General features: G+C 42.3%; 3 protein-coding genes across 5 annotated transcripts; 2 read left to right on the top strand and 1 right to left on the bottom strand.

Moving 5' to 3' along the window:
• The first annotated feature begins 203 nt into the window (after window positions 1-203).
• Window positions 204-3,442, top strand: LOC136471184 (MADS-box protein ZMM17). 3 transcript variants are annotated; one of them, XM_066468924.1, is made up of 8 exons: window positions 204-250; window positions 474-744; window positions 2,013-2,082; window positions 2,191-2,352; window positions 2,444-2,485; window positions 2,587-2,607; window positions 2,722-3,042; window positions 3,161-3,442. In XM_066468924.1, exons 2-7 carry the CDS (start codon window positions 557-559, stop codon window positions 2,992-2,994), a joined length of 756 nt encoding a protein of 251 aa, XP_066325021.1. In that variant the 5' UTR covers window positions 204-250; window positions 474-556; the 3' UTR covers window positions 2,995-3,042; window positions 3,161-3,442. The 3 variants fall into 3 exon arrangements, with proteins under 3 accessions (XP_066325021.1, XP_066325019.1, XP_066325018.1); XM_066468922.1 differs by having other exon boundaries at window positions 2,566-2,607; window positions 2,722-2,990; XM_066468921.1 differs by having other exon boundaries at window positions 2,566-2,607.
• A 4,326-nt stretch (window positions 3,443-7,768) lies between these two features.
• LOC136471183 (style cell-cycle inhibitor 1-A-like) lies at window positions 7,769-9,778 on the top strand. Its single transcript, XM_066468920.1, has 4 exons — window positions 7,769-7,897; window positions 7,985-8,122; window positions 8,372-8,436; window positions 9,276-9,778. The coding sequence occupies exons 1-4, from the start codon at window positions 7,846-7,848 to the stop codon at window positions 9,501-9,503; spliced, it is 483 nt and encodes a 160-aa protein (XP_066325017.1). The 5' UTR covers window positions 7,769-7,845; the 3' UTR covers window positions 9,504-9,778.
• A 645-nt stretch (window positions 9,779-10,423) lies between these two features.
• Window positions 10,424-12,453, bottom strand: LOC136471182 (glycine cleavage system H protein 2, mitochondrial-like). Its single transcript, XM_066468919.1, has 4 exons — window positions 12,190-12,453; window positions 11,389-11,477; window positions 10,998-11,168; window positions 10,424-10,912 (listed from the first exon to the last, which is right to left on the bottom strand). The coding sequence occupies exons 1-4, from the start codon at window positions 12,278-12,280 to the stop codon at window positions 10,787-10,789; spliced, it is 477 nt and encodes a 158-aa protein (XP_066325016.1). The 5' UTR covers window positions 12,281-12,453; the 3' UTR covers window positions 10,424-10,786.
• Window positions 12,454-27,354: the final 14,901 nt, after the last annotated feature.

The raw sequence follows: 27,354 nt of genomic DNA, 5'->3' as shown, positions 1-27,354 counted from the left end.
AGATCAAGTGTTACTGCCGACGAGAAGTAACACTGGTTAGGAAGGCCGGTCACACCAGCAGTACTCCAGCACTTTGCCACTTACTCTCCTTCTATATATGTCTCTCCTTCTGCCCCTCCTGACTTTGCCTTTCAAGCAAGCGCCTCACAAGGTATGCACACATAGCTTTGCCCTCTCTCTCTCTCTCTCTCTCTCTCTCTCTAGCTACCTCCATCTCCATCTACTCCTCTGTGATTATTTCAAGAAAAAGGTAGCCTTTTCTAGTTCTTCATCCTTTGCAATGCAATTAGATAAATTTTCTACTTCTGATTGTGCCCTTTTATTAGGTTTTCTTTATGTGACTGCTAGTGCTAGGTTCATTTTGAGTTCATGCATATGCCTCATGCTACTAATAATCCCAATAAAGATTCAAAGTCGTCCATCCACTAGCGCGTTAACCCTTTGTTTGTTTGGTTCCTCGATCAATCATGTAGGAAAAGCGAGCTTGCAGCCTGATCTCCAAGCACCTAGCTGGCTATAGCGAGAGATAGGCGCGTTGCTTGGATCGACCGGCCGGATGGGACGCGGGAAGATCGAGATCAAGCGGATCGAGAACTCGACGAACCGGCAGGTGACCTTCTCCAAGCGCCGGGGCGGGCTGCTCAAGAAGGCCAACGAGCTCGCCGTGCTGTGCGACGCGCGCGTCGGCGTCGTCATCTTCTCCAGCACCGGCAAGATGTTCGAGTACTGCAGCCCTGCCTGCAGGTTAGTTATGAGCTGGTGACTGATCTTGTTCTGTTCTTCTCCCCAGTCCCCATCAGATCTTATCAGTGTGTTGCTCATGCATGCATGATGCTTGATCTTCATCCTGATGAACTGCCGATCGATCGGTTTCTTGTTTCTCCAACAGATGCCTTTTTTCCCAGGCTTTTCTACCTTGTTTTAGGGCTTTGCACAAACAATCAGTTACTGACCTTTTAGATTTTCCCTTGGTGTTTTTCTGGCAAAGAATTCCCTGTTGTTTCACTTGTAGTGCGCAAAATAATCTCATGCATGATTTCCCCTTCTTTCCTTTGGATTCTCTTTGCTTCTTTAATTTAACATAATTGCTCTGTATGTACAAAATATATATATCCCCTGATGTTCTTAGCTGAATTGCAAAGAATTCATAGTCAAAATAGGCATAGGTATAATTATATTAGTACTGTGCATCATGTATCCCCTTTCCGTCGAAATTTCTTGAGAAGTACTTGCGCATTTGTTTCCACTCTAAGAATTGTGGAGTTAGATTACAACCCCAAGCCCAGGTCCGAGCGCCACAATTGACATCCACACCACCTTTTTGCCCCCGCTCGGGTTAAGCAGTGGCAAGTGGCGCATGTATCTCCGCTCTTGTATCTTTTCTCATCCTTAGTCTAACTCCTGAGCTTTTTTATGTAACGTACGCTTCTTTGCATTTTAATCCAATCCGGGTGGGGAAGCTCTCCCCTCCATAGTTTACATAAAAAAAAGATTTGTGGAGTTATCCTTCTTTTAACTGAGAATAATTTGGTGGTATGTCACAACTCACAAGATCTGCATATGCATGAGATCCTATATGTCCTTTAGTAGCAATCTAGGAAAATATACTAGTTACCTTTGTGTTCTCGGCACGAGCTCGTGAGTCGTGATACATGAGTGAAGTGGTTTATTAACATGTTATTACAACCATATCAGCACTGAGCCACTGTCACATATATAACTATCAATTAGATCATAATGTGTGTACTCTAATTTCTTGGCTTGTGAACTAAAGTATCTTATGGAATCAGCCAATGCAAATCCTGAAATCCCAGATCTATATGTGTTGATGCTAGCCGTTAAAATCACAACAAAGCAAAACCAAATTCCTCAATCGAGTAACTGCTCTGTATATATCTTATAGAGATTCATTAATTATTATAAGACACAGATGCTTAGCGATGATAAGAGTTGAATTATTAATTCTCTCACATGGATATGTGTTTGTTTTGATGTTTGGCAAATATATCCAGCCTGAGGGAGCTTATTGAGCAGTATCAGCATGCTACCAACAGCCACTTCCAGGAGATAAACCATGATCAGGTGCATGCAACACTAGCTTGAACACAATAAATTAAGCAGTAACATAATTTAATTGCCGTACGTTTATAAATGCATGCTTGCTAATAAGTGTCAGTCGAGTTTGTGCAGCAAATATTACTGGAGATGACAGGGATGAAGAACGAGATGGACAAGCTGGAGACGGGCATCAGGAGGTACACCGGCGACGACCTCTCCTCACTCACCCTCGACGACGTCAGCGACCTCGAGCAGCAGCTCGAGTACTCCGTCTCCAAAGTCCGTGCAAGAAAGGTATATTGCTTCCTAGTCCAACTCTTGCAGCTATATTTTTCTGCATTAGAACAGCAACAGAAACTGATGTCTGATTCCTGTACTCTTGCAGCATCAGCTTCTGAACCAACAGCTTGACAATCTGCGTCGCAAGGTATGTAATTGACAATCCAATAGACGATGTACGCGTGCATGATCGTGTAGTTGTGAATGCAATTGATGAATCACTGACAGGAACAAATCTTAGAAGACCAGAACACCTTCCTGTACCGCATGGTACGGTAATCAAAAAAATGTTCTTCTGTTCTTCAAGCTTGACTGTTGTACACGTTGGTCTCTGTACATGCATGCATGATCGACATTGTCGTACGCTTGTTGACTCTTCATCAGATCAACGAGAACCAGCAGGCCGCATTGACCGGCGAGGTGAAGCTGGGGGAGATGACGGCGCCGCTGGCGATGCTGCCACCGCCGGCGGCGTTGACGCACTCCACCTACTACAGCGGAGAGTCGTCGTCGTCGGGCACGGCGCTGCAGCTGATGTCGGCGGCGCCGCAGCTGCACGCCGACCTCGGGTTCCGGCTACAGCCGACGCAGCCCAACCTGCAGGACCCGGCGGCCGCGTGCGGCGGCCTCCATGGCCACGGCCTGCAGCTGTGGTAAGCTAGCCCTGCAGCCAGACATGTGCACACATCTGATCTCACTCATCAGGTGTGTACAAACTATATATATGTATACATGTATAATGTATTGTTCTACGCGTGTCAAAAAGTTTTGGTGCTGTCTAGCTTGATCCTATAAATCGCTGATGACCTTTTCTTTGCTGCAGATTAACTCCGATCCGATCCATTGGGAGGAGGACTGTCACAATGTGGAAGAGGATGGGAGTTTGAAGGTCTCAAAGCTCATCATGCATAACATAATTGCATATGTTAGTTTGCCATCTGAATAGTTTTATATATATGCATGCAATCTCTGGATAATTCATCAGTTATGTATCAAATTAAGATAGGTTCATAGACTCCTCCTGTCGATCTGTGCAATCGTGGTAACAATAGTTAAGCTCTAATCTAGTATTTAACCAAGTCATGGAGTTCGAGTTAATAATAAGCTTAAGCGTTCGGATGTCTATATATGTGTGCTGATGAGCTATTGATCATGCATGTATGCAATGTCGCGTAGTCTTGAAGAAATCTACGGCAAATTAGAATGCCGGTCGGCTGAACTTTATTGCAAGAGAAACCAGTATTAGGCGAGAGATTAGGCGAGATAAAATACTTCTGCAACATCCAGATAAAATATAGAGAGGTTGTTGGCGCCCTTCTTCCTCATGCATACTATACATAGGGGGATTACTATCGTCTGGACGGACGCCGGTGCCAGCACCCCGTTCCCTGGGGCCTGCACCCCGGTGCGCCCCACACGGAGCCCGCGCCATCCAGACAGCACACGCCACCCACCTGACCTACAACACAAGAAAACTGCTCGTGCCTTGTACGCTTTCCATGCGCATGCGGCGGGGACATGCTGTGCCCGCTCGGCGGCGCCCGAGCAGGCGGCTACGGTAGTTGGTCCTATTGCAATATATGCAACACTAGATCTACTTTTGTAACATCTATATAAAACACTTTGCAACATACATCCAAAAAAGTTGAAACACTTGCAAGATACATCTGAAACACTTGCAAAACACCCGAAAACACTTGAAAGGCATTGCAAACGCATGCGACATTCAAATCTGTTTTTGCAACATGTAGATAAAACATGTGTAACATACGTATGAAACACTTGAAACATACGCTTGTAACATGGATGTTATGCACCATCCGGATATACTTCTGCAACATCCAGATAAAATACTTGAAATATACGTGTGAAACAACTGAAATATTTGAGACATATACTTGCAACATGCATATATAGCCATTGCAACATAGGCAATATCCAGATGAAACACTTGAAAATATACTTCTGAAACACCTGAAAACACTTGAAACACGGCGACGGCCACAACCTACCTGGTGGGGAACTACGCGCGGTAGCCAGCAAGGGGCGCCCAGGTGCAGTGGACAGGGAGGATGGTGGCAGGCAAGCGACTGGGCGCGGTGAAGTACGCCGCGCCAGAGCAGTAGTCGTGGACCACGCTACGTCGGCTCGAAGAACTCGGCGACGAGTGGTGAGTGGCGGTGGGGAGATAGGAAGGTAGGTGATGGCGCTCGGGCGTGGTGTAGCACTCTGCTGCGTTTCGACTGCCGGTAGCGCGGTCGCGGTGGAGCACGTCGCGGCGGTGTTGCACGGCGGCGATTCGAGAGTGGGTTTGAGAATAGATGCGGAAGCAGCGGCGATTCAAGAGGAAAGTGATGGATATTTTTTTTATTTTGAGCAACGCGAGATGGGTGCGTCCATATGGATGGCGGTGTTGAGCCGTTGGGGCGGATGTCGAGGTGCACGCAGGGACGTCCTGTCCACCGCTATTTCCATATAGAGAGCGGATTGAGGCCCTTGAGTAGTCTTGACGCCATTCTTCGCCACACTAGATTAAATTAAAACTACAATTAATCTAGAATTTTTTATGCTAATTTTACGTTGATGCATTGGAGCATCAGATCACAGTATACCTAGTTACGTACTACGGTTGGGACATCAGATTAAACCAATATCGTATTTTCGGTTTGTCTTTCTCATGGAGTTGGTACATGTATATTGTTTATTATTATTATATATATATATATATATATATATATATATATATATATATATAACTACTACCCTGTAGCTGGCTACAAAACAACTTATTCTGTAGCTACTTTGAGTTACGATAATTACTATATTAATTTACGAGATTATAGTAACTCCTTACTAAGTGGTTTACTATAGCGTTATGGTAAATATCACCATGTGTTATAGTAACCCAACTATCGTAAATATGTATTGACATTATCATAAATTAGTATATAAAATTATCGTAAATGGAGGTGGCTACAGAATATATATATATATATATATATATATATATATATATATAACCCTCTGCCTTCACATCAACTAAACATTATTGCAATTATCATTTTCACTCATGTACTTAAAATATTAATGCCTATTAGAAAACGCAGGCACATATGGGTTCTTAAAAATGATTAGAATTTCTGCATGATAAATAGACCTAGGGGTCCGGCCCATGCCCCATCGTGTATATTTCTAACAGCTACACAGCGTAACACCGATTATTTGAAATCAGCAAGCTTGCTGGAAAAAAAGAAGACAGCAAGCTTAGCAATGCATGATACATATATGTAAGGCCTGTTTGGATGATAGCCTACTACCCAGCCGTGCGTGGCTAGGCAATCGATCCTGGGCTCCTGGCCCGGCAGCCTTTCAACCCCTTGATTGTTTTTTGTTTCCCGAATACGCACGTCATATCATTGCATTAAAACAGGCCCCTAAAGGGATCAGAGCGATCAGGCTCGGTAATTTTAGAGAAAATTATTAGAAAGGATGAGCAGATAAATGTGTTTGAGGTGGGTTTAGCGGAATTAATCTTGACTACTAGCTGGTATATTTGGTGGGAAAGACAGCAAATTGTTTATGGAGAGAACGTTCACATGCCCTCAAGGTCAGCCATGGCAATTATGGCGCTAACAAAGAACTATAAAGCAGCAATGAAGAAAGGATCAAAAGTACGTCAAGGATGGAAGAAACCTCCAGAAAAAAAGGTTATGGTCAATGTTGAGGCAGCCTTCAATGAAGGAAGATGTGAAAGCGTGGGTGTTATTATTAGAGATTGCTCGGGAGGGGCTTTAGCAGCTGCTCACAGCTTTGTGCCTCATCTGATAGATGCACCTATGGCAGAGGCATATGCCTTGAATGAAGGATTGATGCTCGCACAACACATAGGATGTAATCGATTGATCGTCCAGTCAAACTGTATGAAGGTGGTACAAACAATGAAGAATGGAGGTTTATTAGCGAATTTGGCAGCTGCACTGTATGACGAATACAATATTATATGGAGCGGATTTCAGGATATATCTATTGAGCATTATAGTAGGGAGGTAAATCAGATTGCCCACAATCTAGCAAAAAGAGCTATGTAATATAAGCAAACTTGTACTTGGGTCGATGAACCCCCTAGCTTTATTCTAGATCTCTTGACCAATGATGTAACAACTCTGAATGAATAAAGTCTACCAGTTTGGTTTAAAAAAAGCTAGAATGAAACAAAATTCGAACCGTCGGAGAAACTGAGGAATCTTTGGACTTATTTTGATTGGAAAAAGAGGCTTATACTTGTATGCCATTATAAAAGTTAGTAATTACCTATAAGCCATTAAAAAAGTTGAGTTTTCACAGGTGCCACTGCTCTGAATTCTTTTGCCCTCCACGCCACTTCTGTCAGATTTGGCTCTAACGGTGTCAAACTACGGGTGTGAAAAGTAAAAAATGCTCTCGGGTCTAAATATGCAATTAATTTTTTTAGCATCTTAACGATCTCATATAAAAAAAACTCAAAACTAGAAAGTTGTAGATCTCGTCGAGATCTACAATATTTTTATAAAAATTATCTTCATTTGATTCCGTACAAAAAAAAATGTGTTTTTTCTAAGACATTAATAATATCAAATCATATTTTTTGTACAGAATTAAATGAAGATAATTTTTATAAAAAAATGTAGATATTGTCGAGATCTACAACTTTCTAGTTTTGAGTTTTTTATTGAGGTCATTAAGATGTCTAAAAAATTTAGGGTCTGTTTAGTTGGGGTGGTGAAAATTTTTAGGTGTCACATCGGATGTGTCGGAAGGATGTTGGGAGGGGTTTTTGGATACTAATAAAAAAAACAAATTACAGAACCCATCAGAAAACTACGAGACGAATCTAATGATACTAATTAATCGGTCATTAGCACATGGGGGTACTGTAGCACTTAAGGCTTTTTATGGACTAATTAGGCTTAAAAGATTCGTCTCATGATTTTGCCGAAAACTGTGCAATTAGTTTTTTTCGTCTACATTTAATACTCCATGTATGTGTCCAAACATGTTCTTTTACTGTAGGAGCCAAAAAAATTTGGAAGCTAAACACGCCCTTAATTGCATATTCAAAGGGTATTTTGGACTTTTCACAACCGTGGTTTGACACCGTTTGACGAAAGTGACGTAAAGGGCAAAAGAGTCCACAGCAGTGGCACCTATGAGAACTCAGTTTTTAATAACTTATAAATAATTACTAATTTTTATAATGACGTACAGGTAAAAGGCTCTGGGAAAACGGCACCAGTTTTGCACGTGAAACTGTGGGGTCTGAATAAAAAAAAACTGTGGGTCAGTTTGCGCACAAGCCCTCGAGCTTTTCTGAATTATACTCATTCGTCCCCCATCCACCGACTTGGCGGGCCAAAAATACATGGGCCTTGTTTACACTTGGGCCCAACACGAGGCCCCCTGACTCCTAGGTTCCCTTCTCTTCTCTCGGACCCCGGGCGGCGGACGAGGCCGAGGCCACCGACGGCGACGATGGGCGGCGGCGAGGGCAAGTCCAGGAAGCGCCGCTCTTCTCCCTCCTCAGGTAACCAGCCACCCAGGGATTCCTTTCGTATCCACCCATCGGTTCGTTTTGCTGCGGAGCGTTGATTTCTTTTCTTGCTTGGTTCAGGGGAGGAAGAGGGCAGGGAGCGGAGGAGGCGGGACAAGAAGGAGAGCAGGAGGAGCGGCCGAGACGACAGGGAGGATGACGACGACAGGTACAAGAAGAGGAAGAAGGGGAAACACAGCGACAGGGACAAAGGCAAAGGTTGGGCTCCTAAATCGTTACAGCTTTCGGTTCTTTGATTTCATCAACGTTTCAAGGATGCTAAATCGTTACAGCTTCAGTTCTCATTTTCTGAAACAAATATACGCTTATTTCTGCTGATATAAGTGATTTTGAGCCTCAGCATGTTAAGTGAATTTCTGCTGGCTCCATGTACACTAGGTTATGTCTTATGTGAAATAAAATTTTGCTAGGTTATGATTTTGATGTACATTTCTGTGTTGATGACAGAGAGAGATTCGAAGGATAGGCATTCTAAGGAGAAGGAGAAGAGCAAGAGAAAAGACAAGGGCACTGTAAGTTCTGTAAGGAGTAACGATATACTCAGTTTCGTTGGGCAGTGCCAAGTAAATGGTTTACATTGGCGTATTCAACTCCTCTTGAATTTCCAAGACTTGCTAGCTCTTTAGGGCTGCGTTTTTCTTCTTAGATAAATTGCTGCAGAAGATTGAGCTTGTTATGGGTTGATAATGGAATAATGCTTGAGATAGAACCAAATTTAGGAGTGTTGGCCTGCCTTGCAAGTTAAAGTGTATAACCGGACTTGACACTTACTTTTTATTTTGGGTGATCTTGAAAGAATGAATCAAGGATAACACATCGCAAATTTCTCCAATTCTCATAGCCATAGTGTGGTCCTTTATTAATTATTATGTTGTCCTCAATGGGAACTTGCTAGAATCTATTTCTCATCTGTTGGCTGAATAGGAGATCAAAACTTGCCAGAATTTGTTCTCTTATGAAGGCTGAATTGAAGAGATGATTTCATGTTACCATTCAACCTTTTCTGCTATAGTGAATGAAACATTAGTACGCAAATCCCTGGAAACAAATCAGTAATAATGGTGTGCATACCTAGCTTATAATGCTAGTTGCATGACATATATCGTTTTTTTATCATCAAATTTCTAGAAAAGTGGCGATGTGATATTTTTGTATAATAAAATAAAAGTAGCAAGTTGCTAAGAAAGAAGAACAGAAATAGTGATTTAACTTTATTTGACTGGACCAATAGGTTCTGTATATCGTTGCAAAAGACAGGAGTGACTGACATTCACTGAATTCTTGTCTTCCTTTCTTCGTCGCCAAGCCTTGAATTATCCTTATTTCTCAATTTTGCCACTTGCTGAAACAGGCCTTCAAAGAAATATCCAAGGATGACTATTTTGCAAAGAACAATGAGTTTGCTACCTGGTTAAAGGAAGAAAAAGGCAAATATTTCTCGGATTTATCTTCAGAGTCTGCTCGTGATCTGTTCCTAAAGTTTGTGAAACAATGGAATAAAGGAAAGCTGCCATCACAATACTATGAGGGGATTACGAGTGGCCCACGTTCGGCGCACAATTGGAACATCAAAGCATGATACATTTTTTGCTTCATCAGGTCCTTCAGCTTGAGACGTTTTGTGCTTTCCTGGCGAGATTTTCTTATAGTTTCATGTGGCAACTGCTTTTAATGTTCTAGGTTATTGTATTTAAGCTGATGTGCATAATGTCTGTCTAAGGCAGGAGGGTAGACCGTGGGTCTCTCGAGTATCCAGTGTTTAACATTAATGCTAGTTTTTCAATGATCACTATCCTGACAATGAGTAAACATACTGTTTCTGGGGAAAAGATGTGTTCTGATGTTAAGTGCTAACATATATTGACTTCCTTGCAATGCTGCTGATTGCTAATATTTTCTACAGCAACCTTACATGGGGTAGACCCTCCTGCCCTCATTTATTTCTTTATTTATAATGGGAATGTGATGCAAAATTGCAAAGTCCTCTGGGTGTATCATAATTCAACATACAAACTGTAGAAAATCGTTTACAGCTCCTGATATTGTCACCTAACATATCAGCTTAAGGTGCAGTGTTGCAAATGCCATTAATTCGTTTTGTTTTCTGCTTGTTCCAGAACTATTTCTTTATTATATGGAAGGTTGGGTTAAGATGCCAAGTTAGGGACCTACGAATGCTGAACTACCGACAATTGGCCCTGTTCGTTTGAACTACTTCAGCCGTACTTTTCAGCGAACGAATAGTGTTTTTCTCTCACAACAAATCAGAATAAGCATCAGCATAAGTCAAATTTCCTCTTGTTATAGGAATTCTCACATACGTAGAAAAGATGTTCCATGCTTGGATTCGATTGTCATAAGATTCACTAAACATTGTGCACATTTTTAGTCAATGTACAATGTAAATATTCTTTTGACCTTCGAATTCCGATTTGGAAGAGTTTGATATTTCTTGCAATTTCTTCGACATTGAAAATACCTTTTTAGTGAATCAGAATATCAGATGGTGCAATCTCTCTGAATAAACACATATGAGTCCCCTGTTTGCTCACAATGCACAGTAATAACGCTGAACAGTCTGAACCATTCGCAAAAGGACCAACGAATTTGCATACCAAGGAATCAAAAAGTGAGCTTTAAAAAGAAGGAAATCACGAGATTACAACTACAAAATCAAACTTGACCACGTCATTCACAAGCTCGAATTTCCCAAGAACTTGGCAAATCCTAAAACTAATTTATTCCATGCGATGAACCTTGCCAATTTGTCACAGCATGTCTCCAGACCAGAAGCAGTGATAAAGCTTGAAACAACAGGTCCTTGGTGTTCAGAAGACATGTTCAGAAGACACTCTGATTTCTTCAATGATTGTCTTCTTCTTCGCAGAATTTCGAGTACTTCTCATCATCCATGAGCGAATTGAGCTCACCAGAATCGCTGAGCTTGACCTTGATGATCCATCCCTTCTCATATGGGCTTGCATTCACCTAACCAGAAATGATAATCATTGACTAATCTACCCACGGAAGTTTGTTTTCAGACGAGTTCTGGCTAATGAGTTGCAACACTTACCAATCCAGGTTCCTCACTTAGTTTCTCATTCACTTCAACGACCTCTCCAGATACTGGTGAGTTGATATCACTGGTTGCCTTCACACTCTCAACAGCACCAAAGTTCTTTCCCTGGGATACACTGACGCCAACTTCTGGCAACTCCACATAGACAACATCACCCAAATGATCCTGGAAGCCAAAAGAAATAAACAAATCTTAAGCAATGCAAACCCTAATGCCGTATACTGAATATGACAGAATATATTAGAACTTGATGTCTAGTCAACATTATGTATATCAGTATAGATAAAAACTACAGCACCAGATACAATAACAGATGGAGTGCCTAACACCTAGAATTGCCTCACACTCCAAATTCACAGTGATAGAAATACGTGAATGTATCAACCTGGGCATGGTCAGTAATCCCCACGGTTGCTGAATCACCCTCAGCTTTCACCCATTCATGAGTGTCAGCATACTTCAGATCCTTCAGCACTGAAAAAAGGGTAACATGAGGAAAATTTAGAGCATCAGAAGTTGTATGCATTAGTGGCATGGTGGGGGGCAACAAGGCACACAAAAAGTACTAGACCACCCCCAACCAGTGACTTCGTGAATCTATCATTTAGTCTATTTGATACAAAAATTATATATCTCTTACAAGGAAGCCATCAATTTTTCTCAGCCACCTTTTACAGTTACAGAACAACCCCACAATAAAAATCTGTGTTCCTGAGACCATTTCTTCTGCATATGTACTGAAGCACAATTTTACCAAAGGCTATCTATTCATACTAAAATATAAATATTAATTTCAGGTTGTAATACATTGCCTTCCTCATCCACATCTAACACTAAAATAAATCTGGGAAATTAATCTTCCAAATATATTAGCAGTGTAACACATAAGATCCTTCTTTTTTCATACACGTGCTGTCACCATGAATGAATGAAACCACCCCGGAAGTACAAAGCATTCGTATTCAGAAAAGAAAAAATAAGGAGCGGCGGCGGCTATGGCTAAACCCCCGTCGTAAACCCCCATTCCCTGAACGTATCCATCGCCTGATGGGGCGCAGAACTATGTCCCAACCAGGAACAAATCCGATCTATACGCGCGCAAGACAACAGGGTCGTGCCGTACCAACCAAAAGGAGCCGTGATTCCACGAACCAGAGCGCCGGAAACGGAGGGAGGGAAAACGTACCGGTGGAGAAGGCCCTGGGGAAGGTGGAGATCCTGAGGTAGGCGGCGGCGCGGGACGCCCACAGCAGCCGGGAGGAGGCGGCCATGGCCATGATCCGGGAGATGGCGGCGGACGAGGAGAGGGATTGGTTGCTCGGCGCCGCCTCCGCTCCCTCTCTGTCTCGCCGGGTTCGTTCCGCTCGGTGGTGTGAGCTGGTGGCCTCGTTTCGCCTTTTTTTTCTGCGGGATTGCAAAAATATAATGGAAAATGGAGAAGGTTGGTGGTGCGCCTCCAAATTGCGAAAGAGTAAGGGCATGTTTGGCCTATAAGTATGGATGAAAACGGTACGGATATTTATTCGACCGTCCGTTCGACCGAACAAATATGAACACTTATCTGGATAGTTACTCGGATATCCGTAATTTTTTTCGGATACGGATAATAAAACGGATATCTTAGGCGGATATCAAATACGGATGTAATATCATCGATATCCGGCGGATATCGGATAATCCGGATAATTATCGGATATATCCGGATTATTAAAACGGATATTATCCGGATATTTTTCAAACTTTCTCAAATGAAAAAATGGCCTATATAAGGATTGTAGATCTTGATGAGCTGAACAAACTTGGTATTCAAAACTTTTCAATTTGAGACAATCTAGGGTTCCGAAAACTAGTTTGTAGGCGTCGAAATTTAAAAATCACAAATTTGAACCGTCCAAACTATCTCAAATGGAAAGTTGACCAAAACAACAATTGTATATCTTGAGAAGTTGAACAAACTTGGTATTCAAAACTTTTCAATTTGAAGTCATTTAGAGTTCATAATACTAGAGTCAAAGTGTTGTTTTTTCATTTGACCAAATTTGACTTGGTCAAACTTGCTCAAATGAGACACTAAATGACCTCAGATGAAAAAACTCTGAATACCAAGTTTGATCATCTCAGCAAGATATACAATTGTTACATAGCTCATTTTGTCATTTGAGAAAGTTTTATCAAACACTAGTCACAAATTCTTGAATCTCATATAGACTTTCTAAAACCATGTCACACACTTGTGAAATTTGAATTACATTTTGTTCAAATTTTCTCAAATGAAAAAATGGCCTATATAAGGATTGTAGATCTTGATGAGCTAAACAAACTTGGTATTCAAAACTTTTCAATTTGAGACAATCTAGGGTTCCAAAAACTAGTTTGTAGGCGTCAAAATTTAAAAATCACAAATTTGAACCATCCAAACTATCTCAAATGGAAAGTTGACCAAAACAACAATTGTAGATCTTGATGAGTTGAACAAACATGGTATTCAAAACTTTCCAATTTGAAGTCATTTAGAGTTCATAATACTAGAGTCAAAGTGTTGTTTTTTTATTTGACCAAATTTGACTTGGTCAAACTTGCTCAAATGAGACACTAAATGACCTCAGATGAAAAAACTCTGAATACCAAGTTTGATCATCTCAGCAAGATCTACAATTGTTACATAGCTCATTTTCCCATTTGAGAAAGTTTTATCAAACACTAGTCACAAATTCTTGAATCTCATATAGACTTTCTGAAACCATGTCACACACTTGTTAAATTTGAACTACATTTTGTTCAAACTTTCTCAAATGAAAAAATGAACTATATATATGCTGCTTTTACTCAATATCCGAATAGATATTTGTATCCGACCTTCTCCGAATCCAATTCATACCGTATTCGATACTCATTATTCGTATCCATAACCGAGTCAATCCGTATTCGTATATGTATCCGAACGCTATCCGTGTCCGAATCCGAATCCGAACAAAAATATGAAAACAAATATAATATGAGTGATATCCGTTCGTATCCGATCCGTTTTCATCCCTACCTATAAGTCTGATGACTTATTAAGTCAGATGATTAGAAATTAATAATTTATAAGTCATGTCTGTTTGGTTGTAGATGACTTATAAGCTCATTAAAGGTGTGGGCCCCACGTAGAAAAGGATGACTTATAAGTTTTAAGCAAGGGTGAACCAATTTAAGAGCATGTTTGGTTTTCATAAGTCAGGTGACTTATTAAGTCAGACTAAAAACCAGTGATTTATAAGTTATGCTTGTTTAGTTGTAGATAACTTATAAGCTCGTTAAAGGTGTGGACCCCACGCAGAAAAGGATGACTTATAAGTTTTAAGTAGGAGTGAACCAACTTAAAACTTATAAGCAGGGGTGACTTATAAGTTGGTGGCGTTTGACAAAATAAGTCACTTATTTCACTTTTTAACTTATAAGTAGGTGACTTATTTAGAACCAAACAGGTCCTAAAACTTATAAGCAGGGGTGACTTATAAGTTGGTGGTGTTTGGCAAAATAAATCACTTATTTCACTTTTTAACTTATAAATAGGTGACTTATTTGGAAACAAACAGGCCCTAAAGTGCACCAGGTGCTGGAACTTGTTTGGCCGTGTTATATCAGTATCTAAACTCGCAAATGGATAGTTCATATGTGTTATTCTGGTCTATAAACTCTTAAATCACTCGTTTAGATCCTCAAACTTGTTCGACTGTATTATCTAGATCTCTAAACTTATAAATCACCCGTTTAAGATCTCAAACTTGTTCAGCTGTGTCATCTGATCCCTAAATACTATGAACTTGTAAATTCAATATATATTTATAAACCTATCCAAAAGTTGTAAATCTAATTTTGTTAGATTTCTAGTAACCTGTACTTTAAATTAGAATAAAATAAATGATCATGCACTTTCTATTTTTAACTCTATAGTGCAATGACTAAACTAAATAGACACATAAATTTTTAGGATTTATAAAAATGTACATACCTATTTAGTTATTTAACTACAGAGTTAAAAATAGAAAGTGCGTGGTCATTTCTTTTATTCTAATTTAAAGTACATGTTACCATGAGTCTAACAAAATTAGTTTTATAATTTTTGAACAGTTCTGTAATATATATATTGAATTTATAAGTTTACAGTATTTACAGTATTTAGGGATCAGGACGACACAACTGAACAAGTTTGATGAACTAAATGGGTGATGTGCAAGTTTATGAACCTAGATGATACAGCTGAATAAGTACGAAGACCTAAACGAGCGATTTGAGAGTCTAGGGACTGTGATGACATAAATGAACAAGTTTGAGGATTTAAACGGTCGATTTGCGAGTTTAGGACCGGGATGACACAGCAGAAAATGACCACCAATGAACTTTACTCGTTGCGAAAACTAGTAGTAGAATGGGCCCTTGTGGGCTTTTCAGTATTTGCCCTTTATAGTTTGCAATTTGACCCTTGAGTTCTGGTGATATATGCAAAATGCAGGCTTGCCCTTTCGTTTCAGCAAGGAAAGAAAGGTTCAGACTTTCAGTAATCTGAAGCAAAAGCACCTCATCATGTTATCAGTTATCAAGCTTCGACCCCCATTGTTTTTTTTCCTGCAATTTTTTTATGAAGGGTTGTATCACCAACTTGGCGTCAAATTCCTTATCCAATGGACGCCATTTGGTGCTGGTTTGAGGCTCAATGTACTAATAATCACCAAATTACCAAATTAAACTGAACTTTTCTCCGGAAGACCACCAAACGTTGCAGCAACGCAACGCTGCGTTGAGGTGGAGCCGAGGAGCGAGGAGGGCGTCCCCAACCAACAAACCCGCAAAAGATTCAACAACTACTTTTTTTTTTGTTGCTACTCCACCTCTGTAGCTTAGTCGGCATCGGCGAATCACGGGCTGGGGTCGGGGCATCGGCGTGCGTAAACAATCCACCGAGGACACAGGTGCTCTCTGACACTGATCGGACTTCTGAACAGCGGTTGGTGGCTGATGCAGACTGCAAAACAACAACAGCTGCAGACTGCAGTTGGTAAGGGGATCTGTTGCAAAATAAACCATTGACGAATATAGGCTTAGTTTAATCGGGCGAAATTTAGGAGTTTAGTTACTGTAGTACTTTTATTTTTATTTAATAATTAGTGTTTAATTGTGGACTAATTAGGCTCAAAATATTCGTCTCGCGATTTTCAATCAAATTGTGCAATTAGTTTTTTTTTTGTCTATATTTAATGCTCCGTGCACGTATCACAAGATTCGATGTGATGGCTATTGTAGCACTTTTTGAGAAAAGTTTTTAGTACTAAACACAGGCTAAGACCCAGCAATGGTACTGTTGTGGCAACAACGCATTCTCGTTTTTACCCAAGTCCTCCTGCTTACATATTTTAGTAGTCCACATAAACTGCAGGTCTTGACTGGTTCTGTGTGGCTTACAACATGCCGTGGAAGCTAAGCTTTGTATTTTGTTTTAGAGTAAATTGTATGGCCGGTCCTTAAAGTATTAGGCTGATTTCGTCTGGTCCTCAAACTATAAAATCGCACTCTTTGCTTCTCAATCTACTTAATTCAGTCCATCTAGGTCCTAAACAGCCCAGGCGGCGTCAAGCAGCCGACGTGGAGCACGTGAGGCACATGTGACCCTCGACAGCTGCTGGCTTTTTAGCCAAAAAGCCCCCGCACGATTTCACCTTCTCCACCTCACTCCTTTCCATAACTCTCAGACCTCGACGAAGGGGAGAAGGGGCAGAGGGTGGTGACGTCGGTGACTGGAGCTGTTCGCTGAGGCGGCGCGGGCGGAGAGCGAGGATGACTCGACGGCCGCGCCTAGAGGGCCCTCTAGGCACGGGCGTTGGGGGAGATGGCCGTCAGATTGCGTCAAAAAGGAGAGCCGGCTGCTGAATACGGTGAGTTGAAGAAACCCTATCTTGATCTGGACCCTCTATTGAGTTTTTGCTATGGATTTATGGACATTGCGGTAGATTTAGGCCATTTTCATTTGAAAGTAGTTGATTTGTATGCATGAATGGCGGTGTTCTAGGGTTCTTGGTACGGATGGGAAAAAATCTTAACTGGATGTTGAAAATTGGTTGAAATGTAGGTCCAGGGTCTAACCAGTTCAGTCTATAGATGCATCATGGTGGGTTTTTTGTTGGTGTTTGGGAGAGCCGTGCTTACCTAGATGGAAAAATTGACTGGTTTGATCAGTGTGATGCTGATACTTGGTCACTGAAAGCTCTAGTTTGGTTTTGGTGAATTGATGAAATCCTAAGTGCTAACCTAGTCTATCAAAGTGATTAAGAGATAGATAGCACTACTTTAAGTGGTGAAGCAAATGAAGAGCATGACATGATGACGGTGATATCATGGTGATGATCAAGTGCTTGGACTTAGAAAAGAAGAAAGAGAAAAACAAAAAGCTTAAGGCAAAGGTAAAATTAATAGAAGCTTTTCGGTTTAAGTGATCAAGACACTTAGCGAGTGTGATCACATTTAGGATCGATAGCCGTACTATTAAGAGGAGTAAAACTTATATTGAAATACGGTTATCAAAGTGCCACAAGATGCTTTAACTCATTGCATATGCATTTAGGATCTAGTCGAGTGCTAACACCCTTGAAAACATTTGTGAAAATATGATAACACATGTGCACAAGGTGATATACTTGGTGGTTGGCACATTTGATCAAGGGTGGTGAAGTTCGGGGTCAAAAGGAGAAGTTTCGTATTGACCAGACTCTGACCCCGCGTTCAGTCAGTGGCGCGCAGTGAAGGCCGCCCTCGGTCCCTTGATCGGACGCTGAAGAGAAAGAGGGACCGAACGCACAGGGGGTGCATCCGGTCACCTAGTGACGTACGCTGACGCAAGCAACAGAGAGAGGCCAGTTGACCGGACACAGGCCTGGTTCTAGTCATGAGCCACCGGATGCGTCCGGTCGAGAATTTCCATCTCTAGAACCTTACTAGAAGTGACCGGACGCCAAGCGACAGTGCATCTGGTCCTACACTAAAGTGCATCCGGTTGCAACTTAACACGTGGCGCGAAGTTGACTAGCCGTTAAGATTGGATGCTCAGCATTTGAGGCTAATGACACATGGCGAATATCGAGTGACCGAACGTTGGGTTCCTGCGTCTGGTCAGCCTGACCGGCACGTCCGGTTAGCCCGTGTGTTTAGAGGACTGATGAGGCAATGACTCTATTTCGTTGGGAGCTCTATTTAAAGGCATGTGGTCGGCTCTAGCTTGGCCCTTGGCCATTTTTACATTGACATAGCAATATTGTGAGCTTAGCTAAAGCCCTTCCATTCATCTCCATCATTGATTCATTATCTTTGTGAGATTTTGAGAGAATCCTAGTGCATTGCTTGAGTAATTGCATCTAGAGGCACTTGGTGTTCGTGTGTTCGCTATGGGATTTGCTTGTTACTCTTGGTGGTTGCCGGCACCTAGATGGCTTGGAGCAGCGAGAATCATCGAGCAGAGGTTGGTGATTGTCTCCGGCTCTAATCATGATGATTATGAGGGGTTCTTGATCTTTCCCCGGTGGAGAGCCAAAAGATACTCTAGTAAATTGCTCGTAGCTTGTGTGATCCTCATCTTATGTTGGTTATGCGGCACCCTATTGAGGGTTTGGCGTGTGATGCCAATTAGCGCGTGAACCTCCAAGTGAGTGAATCGTCACAACGAGGACTAGCTTGCCGGCAAGCAAGTGAACCTCGATAAAAAATCATTGTGTCATCATTTGATTCCGATATGATTGATCTTCATTGGTATTCATTCTTATGATTGATTGGTTCATTCCTCGACTCGGCAGTATAATCATCTTGCTCTCTCTCTCTTTATATTACCGCAAACTAGTTGTCAAGCTCTTTAGTGTAGCTAGTCGTGAGAGCTTGTTAGTTTGGTTAGTGTGGCTCTTTAGTTAGCCTTTAAGAGCACAGTAACTTAGTGTGGCAGAACCGTCCAAAATAGCACACTTACGGAGGCGCTCGTCTTCCACCAGACACTAAGCACCCCGAAAGCAAGCTACCACGAGCGGTATCCATCGGGCACACCCAGAGAGAGAACCCAAAAGATCCATATTTTTCCAAGAATCCAATAATGAGAACAAGTTACAATACAAGCCCATTTCATACATCAGAGTTTCTTAAAAATTATATTATTACAATATCAAATACCAGAGTGCGGAATGATAAACAGCGGAATTTAAAAATAACATCTAGCGGTAAGGGGCGAGGATTCCGTCTGAGCCCACCAGAAGGATCCTCCACACAAAGGTACTCTTCAAGCATCACCTACAACAGGGGTAAATAAACTCTGAGTACACAGTGTACTCGCAAGACTTATCCGACTAGTGGGAATAATTTCCCGACTCTAAGGAATATGATAAGTTTTATGGCTTGCTGGTTTCTTTTGGCAGAAAGCAATACTAATAGTGAGTCCATAGTTATGTATTATTATCCGCCGTATTAAGTTATCATCTAGCCAGTCTATATAAGCACCTGTTCTACTTTCAAACGAAAGTTGAGCAATCAGTTCTATTTCTTCTCCTTTCAACTTTCAGTTCTTACTACAGTGCTAAACACGAGACAAGCCATACCGGATCGCTCGATGATTCATGAATCAATGTGCCCAGCTGGGTGCCCTAAAAACACACGCTCCGCTTGTACCCTAGGCATAAGCAGGACTAATCCATCACCCTCCTGTCCTGGGTGTCCAGGTCCCCATCCAAACTTGGACTCCAAGCCCCCACTCCTAAGTCCCGGACTCAGTGTGGTGCAAGGACCTTCACCATCTCCGCCTCCAATCAGTTGGTCCAGAAAGAGCCGGATCCACGACAAGAGAGCAACAAGTCTTCCCTGCACCCATACCCAAATATGCGCTTGGGATAATAAATCTGTTACTTGCCCACGATGCCTCATGCAACGACTGGTCCTTAATCGACACAGATAGGAAAAAAGTGTAACCAAGCTATGCCCTGTTGGCCGCAGGACACAACCCTTTACACCCACCGATACCCAAACCATATCCCTACCCGGTCACCATTTACCTTTTCATCATTTTATCATGAGTGATCATATTTTATCACCTATGTGCGAGTAACGGCAGGTTACTCACGCTACTGATATACTGAGCATAGCAGCTACTCGACCTGTACTAGTAGGACTCATGGGTAGATATATTTATGCATGTAGTTTCCATAAAATGCCTGTAACGTAAATGCACATCATATATATATTTAGTGATCATTAAAAATAGGGGTTATGCACCGGGGCTTGCCTTGGGCAGGCGATAGGTCAGTAGGGTCAGCACCAACAAGCTCCTGGGCTCCCTCCTGCACGAGGATCTCCTCCTCGTACTCCTCGATCACCTCATCGTACTCTGGCTCGCCGACAGGTATGAAGTCTACCAGCTTGTGATCTACATGCATAAAATGACGATGCAATGCTTAGGAATATAACAACCGCAACTCTTAAAATAAGAGTACATCGATTTACCTACTAAGCTAGTGCTACCGACCACGGTGCTAAGCTATCTGATAACAAGTTTGAAATATGATATTCATTATTATTATAGCAACTACAGATATTCCTACTCCTAATGCTGATTTACGATATATACGATAAAGCAAGGGTAGTTATTATTTAGCAACTTGTTCTAAGGCTATAAAATTTACAGCAAGTACATAATATCCTAGTGAACCTACTGTAAACTTTTCAAAGCTAAAACTATTACCAATTTGTCACAAGAATTCCTACAACATTAAGCTAACTAATATTAAGTTTTTCTATTTTGACTTCACGAACCTAGCATCACAACAGCTAACTGTGAACTAACTACACTAACAAATAGAGGGTATTTTTGTGAATCTAACAAACATGATTTCACTATTTTTGGACAACTACGCAATTTACTACAATTTATCAAAGTTCGGTTAAAAACCTTTATTGATTAAACACTTCCTCTTTTACTAGAAATCGGAAAATGAATTCACCTCGCGGCCCAACTCACACGCGGCTTGGCCCAACAATTTGGGGCGTGTGCGCGAGCATCAAGACTAGCGGGGCACGCACGAGCGGCGCGAGCATGGCCCGGCATCGGCGAGCACGGCCCAGCAGCGGTGGGGGTGCGACGCGAGCGCGCTGGCGTGGCCCGACGTGGCAGCGTGGCCCAGCAGCGGGGTGCGGACGCAAGTGCGGTAGCGACCGAGGCTGGCGCAGGCAGGCTGGCCCACAACGGGGGCACTGGCGCTAGCACGAGCCGGCCCAGGCGAAAACACAGGCCGCAGGCACGTAGGCCATAGGCGCCAACGTGAGCTGGCCAGGCGAAAACGCAGGCCACGGGCACGTAGGCCGCGGGTGCCAACGCGAGCTGGCCAGGCGAGGGCGTATTTCAATGTATTCACGGATTTATTTTCCTACACAAAAATGGCCCTAAAACATGTGCAACACAGGGATGACGTCAGGCTAACGTCAATAAGCTAATAACAATAGTACGCACTGCTGGCTGCTCTGCTCGCGTGTGGCTCGCCGGCCACAGAGAGGACGCTATGCGGTGGTGGAGCTTCGAATGAGGTGAGCGGGGCGATAACCAGCTGGAGGAGAGGATAGCAGTGCAATGAATTGAAATGGTATGCTCTGGTTCTGTGGCTGGACGATGGCATAGGCCACCCCGGTCTTATGGACCCGGCGGAGCTGCACTTCCAAAACTAAGGCACAGTGTAGTGCTACAATCGGCGAGGTGGGGTCAGTTGAGCTACTTGCTACCTAGCAGAGCCGAGGATGCGATGAATTTGATTATAGTGCTGCGGTCACGGCGAATTGAAGGAAGGTGGTCCCGCCGGTCATGGCTATAGCAAGGACAGGGGGTTCTGGCGCGGCATGGCTCGGCACAGCCGTGGTCGTCAACGCAATGTACTCGCGCACATGACGACGGGAACAACAAGGCATGCTCTAGGCGGCTGTCCGCATGGCCAAACCCGCAAGCCGACGAAGCTCGGTGATGTGGCACCGCAGACAACGCCGGACAAAGGAAACACTAGCGCAACATGATGCCAAAGTGATGGCGGAGTAGGCTGTCATCCCCCGCGCGTGCAGCCACGTGAGTCAATGGGACCAGTGCCGGGCGCGACGATGGGTGGCGTGTAGCCTGACTAGAGTACCGCGCGACGCGACGGTGAGGCAGAGCCGCCTGAGCCTAGACGCAGTGCGCTTGCATGCGTGTGTGCTGGGTGCCGGTAGATACGACCGCCCGAGCTGTGACACGGGACCCGGTGCACTCCCGGCCAGAGCAGGGCAAGGCGCGGGCGGTGTTCGGACAAGCAGCAGTGGTGACCGCGGTCAGCGTTGGCTTGTCCAAAGTAGGTGACGAGCATGATTTTTAAAGCGGTTGTAAAACTCTCTCCGAAGGTCCAAATGCCAAACCAATTCTTTTAGACGCAAGAGGGTACATAGGACTACCGACCCATGCCACAACACCATGCTACTTCTTAAGCCGATTTCTCTACAAAAGCTACCAAACGTGGCTTCGTTGACCCATTTTTAACTTACGCGAAATGACTTAAACTTCAAACGGTTTCGCGTCAAATTCCAATTCCAACCTACTTGTTTCATTGTCGACTACGGAGTACGTACTACAAACTTTATCAAAGCTAGCATAAATGTTCTACAACATTTTATCCGATAAAATTTGCTTAGCATACTAACGATGTAAAGCGACATGAAATGTAACATTTGTTTCTTGTTTCAAATAAACATGTCAAGTGATGCATATTGATTTATACTCCAAATTACACACAGGTACAAACAAGTATGATGCTCATGCAGTGTTTTAACAAAACAGTACAATGTAACACCGAGGGTGTTACACTTAGTGCAGTAACATAGCCATTGTATGGATAGAGACTATAGAAACTAGAATTATAGTAGGTGGCATGCTTTTTAGTAGGCTAGCGCAACACTCGCTTTGCCTCATATTTGTCTAACCAGTTTGCTAAATGTTGTTGTAGAAATTTTTAATAGGCTATTCACCCCCTCTAGCCATTAGGTCCTTTCAGTTACCTCTATGGATAAAGGACTTTGTGGAAGAGTTAGGTTACGATAAAGAATCACGTACACTGAAGGTGCATTGGTTATTGTCAGGGAAGACAATAACAGATAGTTTGAGACTTATAGAGACTGATAGTGACATAATAGTCATGATGTCTGTGATTGATAGGGTGAGGAACCTATTTATCTTGATCATCATGATATGATTTGTTCTGGTATCAATTGGGATGATATTGTAGCAAATCATGTCTGTAGTTTGCCCAAGGTCTTTAGTCCTGTTAAGGTTGTGATAGCTAAAAGGAAGGAAGGGGAGAAATTACTAGTATTTTACACAAACCTAAGGAAGGCCACTGAGTGGAACCAAGATCCAGTACATGATGGCATTGAGGCAAATGATAGTAATTCAGATGACTCGTACTTTAATGATAGTGATTATGAGAATAGATTTTCTGATGATAACCTATTTGCTGACAATATCGATGCTGGTGTGTTTGATGAAGGGGCAACTAAGGGTTGTAAAATATTCAAATGGAAGAAGGCTGCGGGCAACAAACTCAAGAGGAAGCAATCTATGACTATGTTAGTTGGAGATGAGGATGAATCAATAGAAGAGGAAGAGATTGACTTGGTAGATTCTGATGAAGGTAGCAATAGGAACAGGTTCAGGGAATTTCGATAGGAAGATTTACTGAATCCATCATTCAGGGTAGGGCAAGTATTTGGTAGATTCTAATGAAGGTAGCAATAGGAACAGGTTCAGGGAATTTCGACAGGAAGATTTACTGAATCCATCATTCAGGGTAGGGCAAGTATTTGGTACAGTTAAGCTTGTGAGGAAGGCCATCACAGAGTACTATGTTATGTTCTGTTACACTAGACAGTCATCCCTTCAGTTGTTAACATTACTGTTCTTGTAGGATGACATACAGGCCGAGGCACCACCACCTTTTTATTACCCAATGCAAGAAGATATGACACAGGAAACAATGCTTTTCACAGATGCTTTCTCAGGTTTGTGTGATTTCAATTTTACTCCACTGTTTGCATAACCAATTTTATTCTACTAATCTCAATCTGCATTTTTCTTGACGCCTGTAGCCCACTCCATGCAGCAGCCTAAATCAGCAATTGGGACTCTTGCCAGACTCTACCTTCATTTAGTCCAACTAGCCAACTGTAAGACCAGTAGTTATCACTATTGCAACTAAAGCAGGCAGGGCAAGAGTGAACAAGAAGAAAGTAACTACTGCCGGCAAGAGCAAAAAAGTTGGACAAGGTGGAGGGAAGAAGGGCAAGAAGACTGGAGGAGTTCAAGGGAAGAAGACCACGGCTGAAAATGCTGCATGAACTGTAGACATGCCAACCTGACTTTTGTGACTAGAATAGGAAAGCGATATAGTTGCCTTTTGTTGATAGCAACATGGAATAGGGTAGTAGTATAGTTACTTTTGTGGATGGCAACATCTTTTATAATGCATAAACACTAGTATGTATGCCAAAAATCTAGACATCTTGTATAGGGATGCCTACACTGAACTACAGCTGTCCAAGTGTAGATGGTTGTATGCATGTGATGCAATACCATTGTCTTAGGCTACAAACTTCATGACTGGATGTACAACTTCATGACTGGATGTACAACTTTGGTTGCTAAGCATCACAATGCAGTTTGCATAAGTGAAATGTGTTCTTCTGAAATTACAGTCACAAATACCATAAATTGCAGTCAGATAACATACATGATCAATACCATAAAGCATTACCAGTTCTTACATGGAAATATTACAAGTCCACACATAAACAAAAGCATTCCTACTCCCCAAACCTACTTCACATTCACCATTCACTTCTTCATCTGAACAAACACCAGCAGTAGTTGCACAACTATAATTACCAAGCACATACAGAGAATGCATTTCAAGAACCCTACAATATCATATCCTATATGGATCAAAGTTCTAAGCTCTACTTCAATAGCTATGGCATGCTCTACTTCAACAACTATGGCATCTCTATTTCCCAGGTCGACATTCTTCTCCAAAAGGCTCTTAGTAACTTCATCAGATTGCATCCTAGCTGCCTTTTCTTTTGCTGCTTCTGTCTCCGAGTGATTGATGTATCCTGCCTCCCAAAGGGAAAATGGGCAACCAGTTCCATGCTTCTGTAGATTCATCAAACAGACAAAGCACACATACTGAAAACTTGGACTCTAATACTCGGATTTGGAATGAACTAAAACCGGCAAACCTAACTACATTGTGATCTGGGCAGGTGTAGAAGATCTGATCCAAGGACCATGGCTGCTTCGAACGGCACTTTACTACCTTATGACGATGGCACTTTGGGCACGTAATCAATCGTGGCTCATCACCGCGCCTCCTAGTCACCGCCGCCGAGCTCGATTCGGCGGCCATCTCCCCACCGCCTGTGCCTAGAGGGCCCTCAACGGGTGGCCATCGGGTCGTACTCGCTCTTTGCCAGCGCCGCCTCCGCGAACGACACTAGTCGTCGGCGTCGCCACGCTCTGCCCCTTTTCCCCCTTTCATCGAGGTCCGAGAGAATGGAAAGGAGTGAGTGGGAGAAGATGAGATCATCCGAGGGCCTTCTTGCTAAAAAGCCAGCAGCTGCCGAGGGTCACGTGTGCCTCACGTGCCTCCCCTGTGTACGTGGACATCCACGTGGGCTGCTTGATGCCGCTTGGGCTGTTTAGGACTTAGATGGACCGAATTAAGTAGATTGGGGAACCAAAAGTGCGATTTCATAGTTTGGAGACTTAGACGAAATCAGCTCAATACTTTAAGGACCGGCCGTGCAATTTACTCTTTGTTTTATTTTTGAAAGATTGGTTCTTTACTACTTGCAATTTTCTAAAAACAGTATGTAGGTTTCACTGTAAAAACAAAAGAAAAGTTTACCAATAATACAATTCTACATGACATTGGTAAGCCTAACACACGCCAAGAATAGAAGTACTTAAGCACATGAAAAACTCACTACCTAGGTGATTCGTCTATTTTAACTGACTTTTAAGGAAGCCTGCAGAAGATGGGAGACGTTGATTATGTCTGTTTTTGTGAAGTTTGGTTGGAACTTGACAAATCGTATTGATGTTTAGTGCTTCCCTTTGGGTGTCGGGCTCACTAAATTGGTTGAGCTCTATTTTACTTTCTGCTTGGGTGAGTTCGTCTTATGGCATTGACTTGTATCGTGACGCTCAATTGTGTATCATCCACGGATGGTAGAGGCTGAAACTTGGTTCCCTTATTAAAAAAACTGACTTTTAAAATCATTAAACATCGAATGCTTGTTGATGCATCGCTCCAAAATTTTTTAGAACATGCAACATGTGAAGTAGTGCTCAAATACTCTCTCCCCTATTCAAGCTTCACTCTTAGCCCACGCTTCAGAGGGCCTTACTCCTTTAGCGCCTTGGCACCATCACCATGGCCCTGGATTTGACAATGCAAGGCCTCCATGCACGACCTTGAGTACCTTAGTGCGTCCACGAAAATGAGTTGGCTCATGAAGCCTTCCTGATACAAATATATGGTGGTAACCACATATTAGGTGGAAACACATAAATTAATTTTACTGACCATGCAAAAGTTGGGATACAAACTCAAAGTAGAAAAATTCATATAAAAATGACAAATTTTAGATGCATGTGTACTAGAAAGCAAAATCTCATCATTTTTGTTTGAATTTTTCAAAAGCAAGTTTGCATCTTAATTCTTGCATGTGACTACATACTTGTATTCAAATTTTTATTTTTATTTTTTATTTTTATTGAATGACCAAACTATGTTTTTTAAATTGGTTTCTATGTTCTCCTTAGTATACGGTCTTCACCATATATATTTCCCTTGTTGATGACGGGGGTGAGAAGAGAATGGGGCACAGTGAAGGTAGAGTGGCACTAGAAAAACATTTACCTATCTCAGGTCCGCGCTATCACGCGTTCGGCTTTTCGTTGAAAGCGCGAGTGACGCATAGATGGATATGAAAAACATGACGTCAGGAGCTCTTTCCAAAACATTTCCGATTTGTTATATGTCAATATTATGCCCACAACTTCAGGTTCAACAATGAAGAATACTTGTCAGTGTGTCACCTATGACTTTTTCACACTGACATGCTTCGATTGATAGATGTAACGAGTTGTAAATATCAAGGATAAATTACAGTCAAACACATAGTGATGATTTATAACATATAAGATGAGTCATGTCAATAAAACAGGGGCTACCCTCATTGAAAATTTGACATTAAATAAACATAATATAAAGCTCAACGGGTT

Source organism: Miscanthus floridulus, chromosome 8 (assembly GCF_019320115.1).
Source record: "Miscanthus floridulus cultivar M001 chromosome 8, ASM1932011v1, whole genome shotgun sequence".
In the NCBI taxonomy this organism is placed as follows: domain Eukaryota; kingdom Viridiplantae; phylum Streptophyta; class Magnoliopsida; order Poales; family Poaceae; genus Miscanthus; species Miscanthus floridulus.
This window is presented reverse-complemented; position numbering and strand designations above follow the sequence as displayed.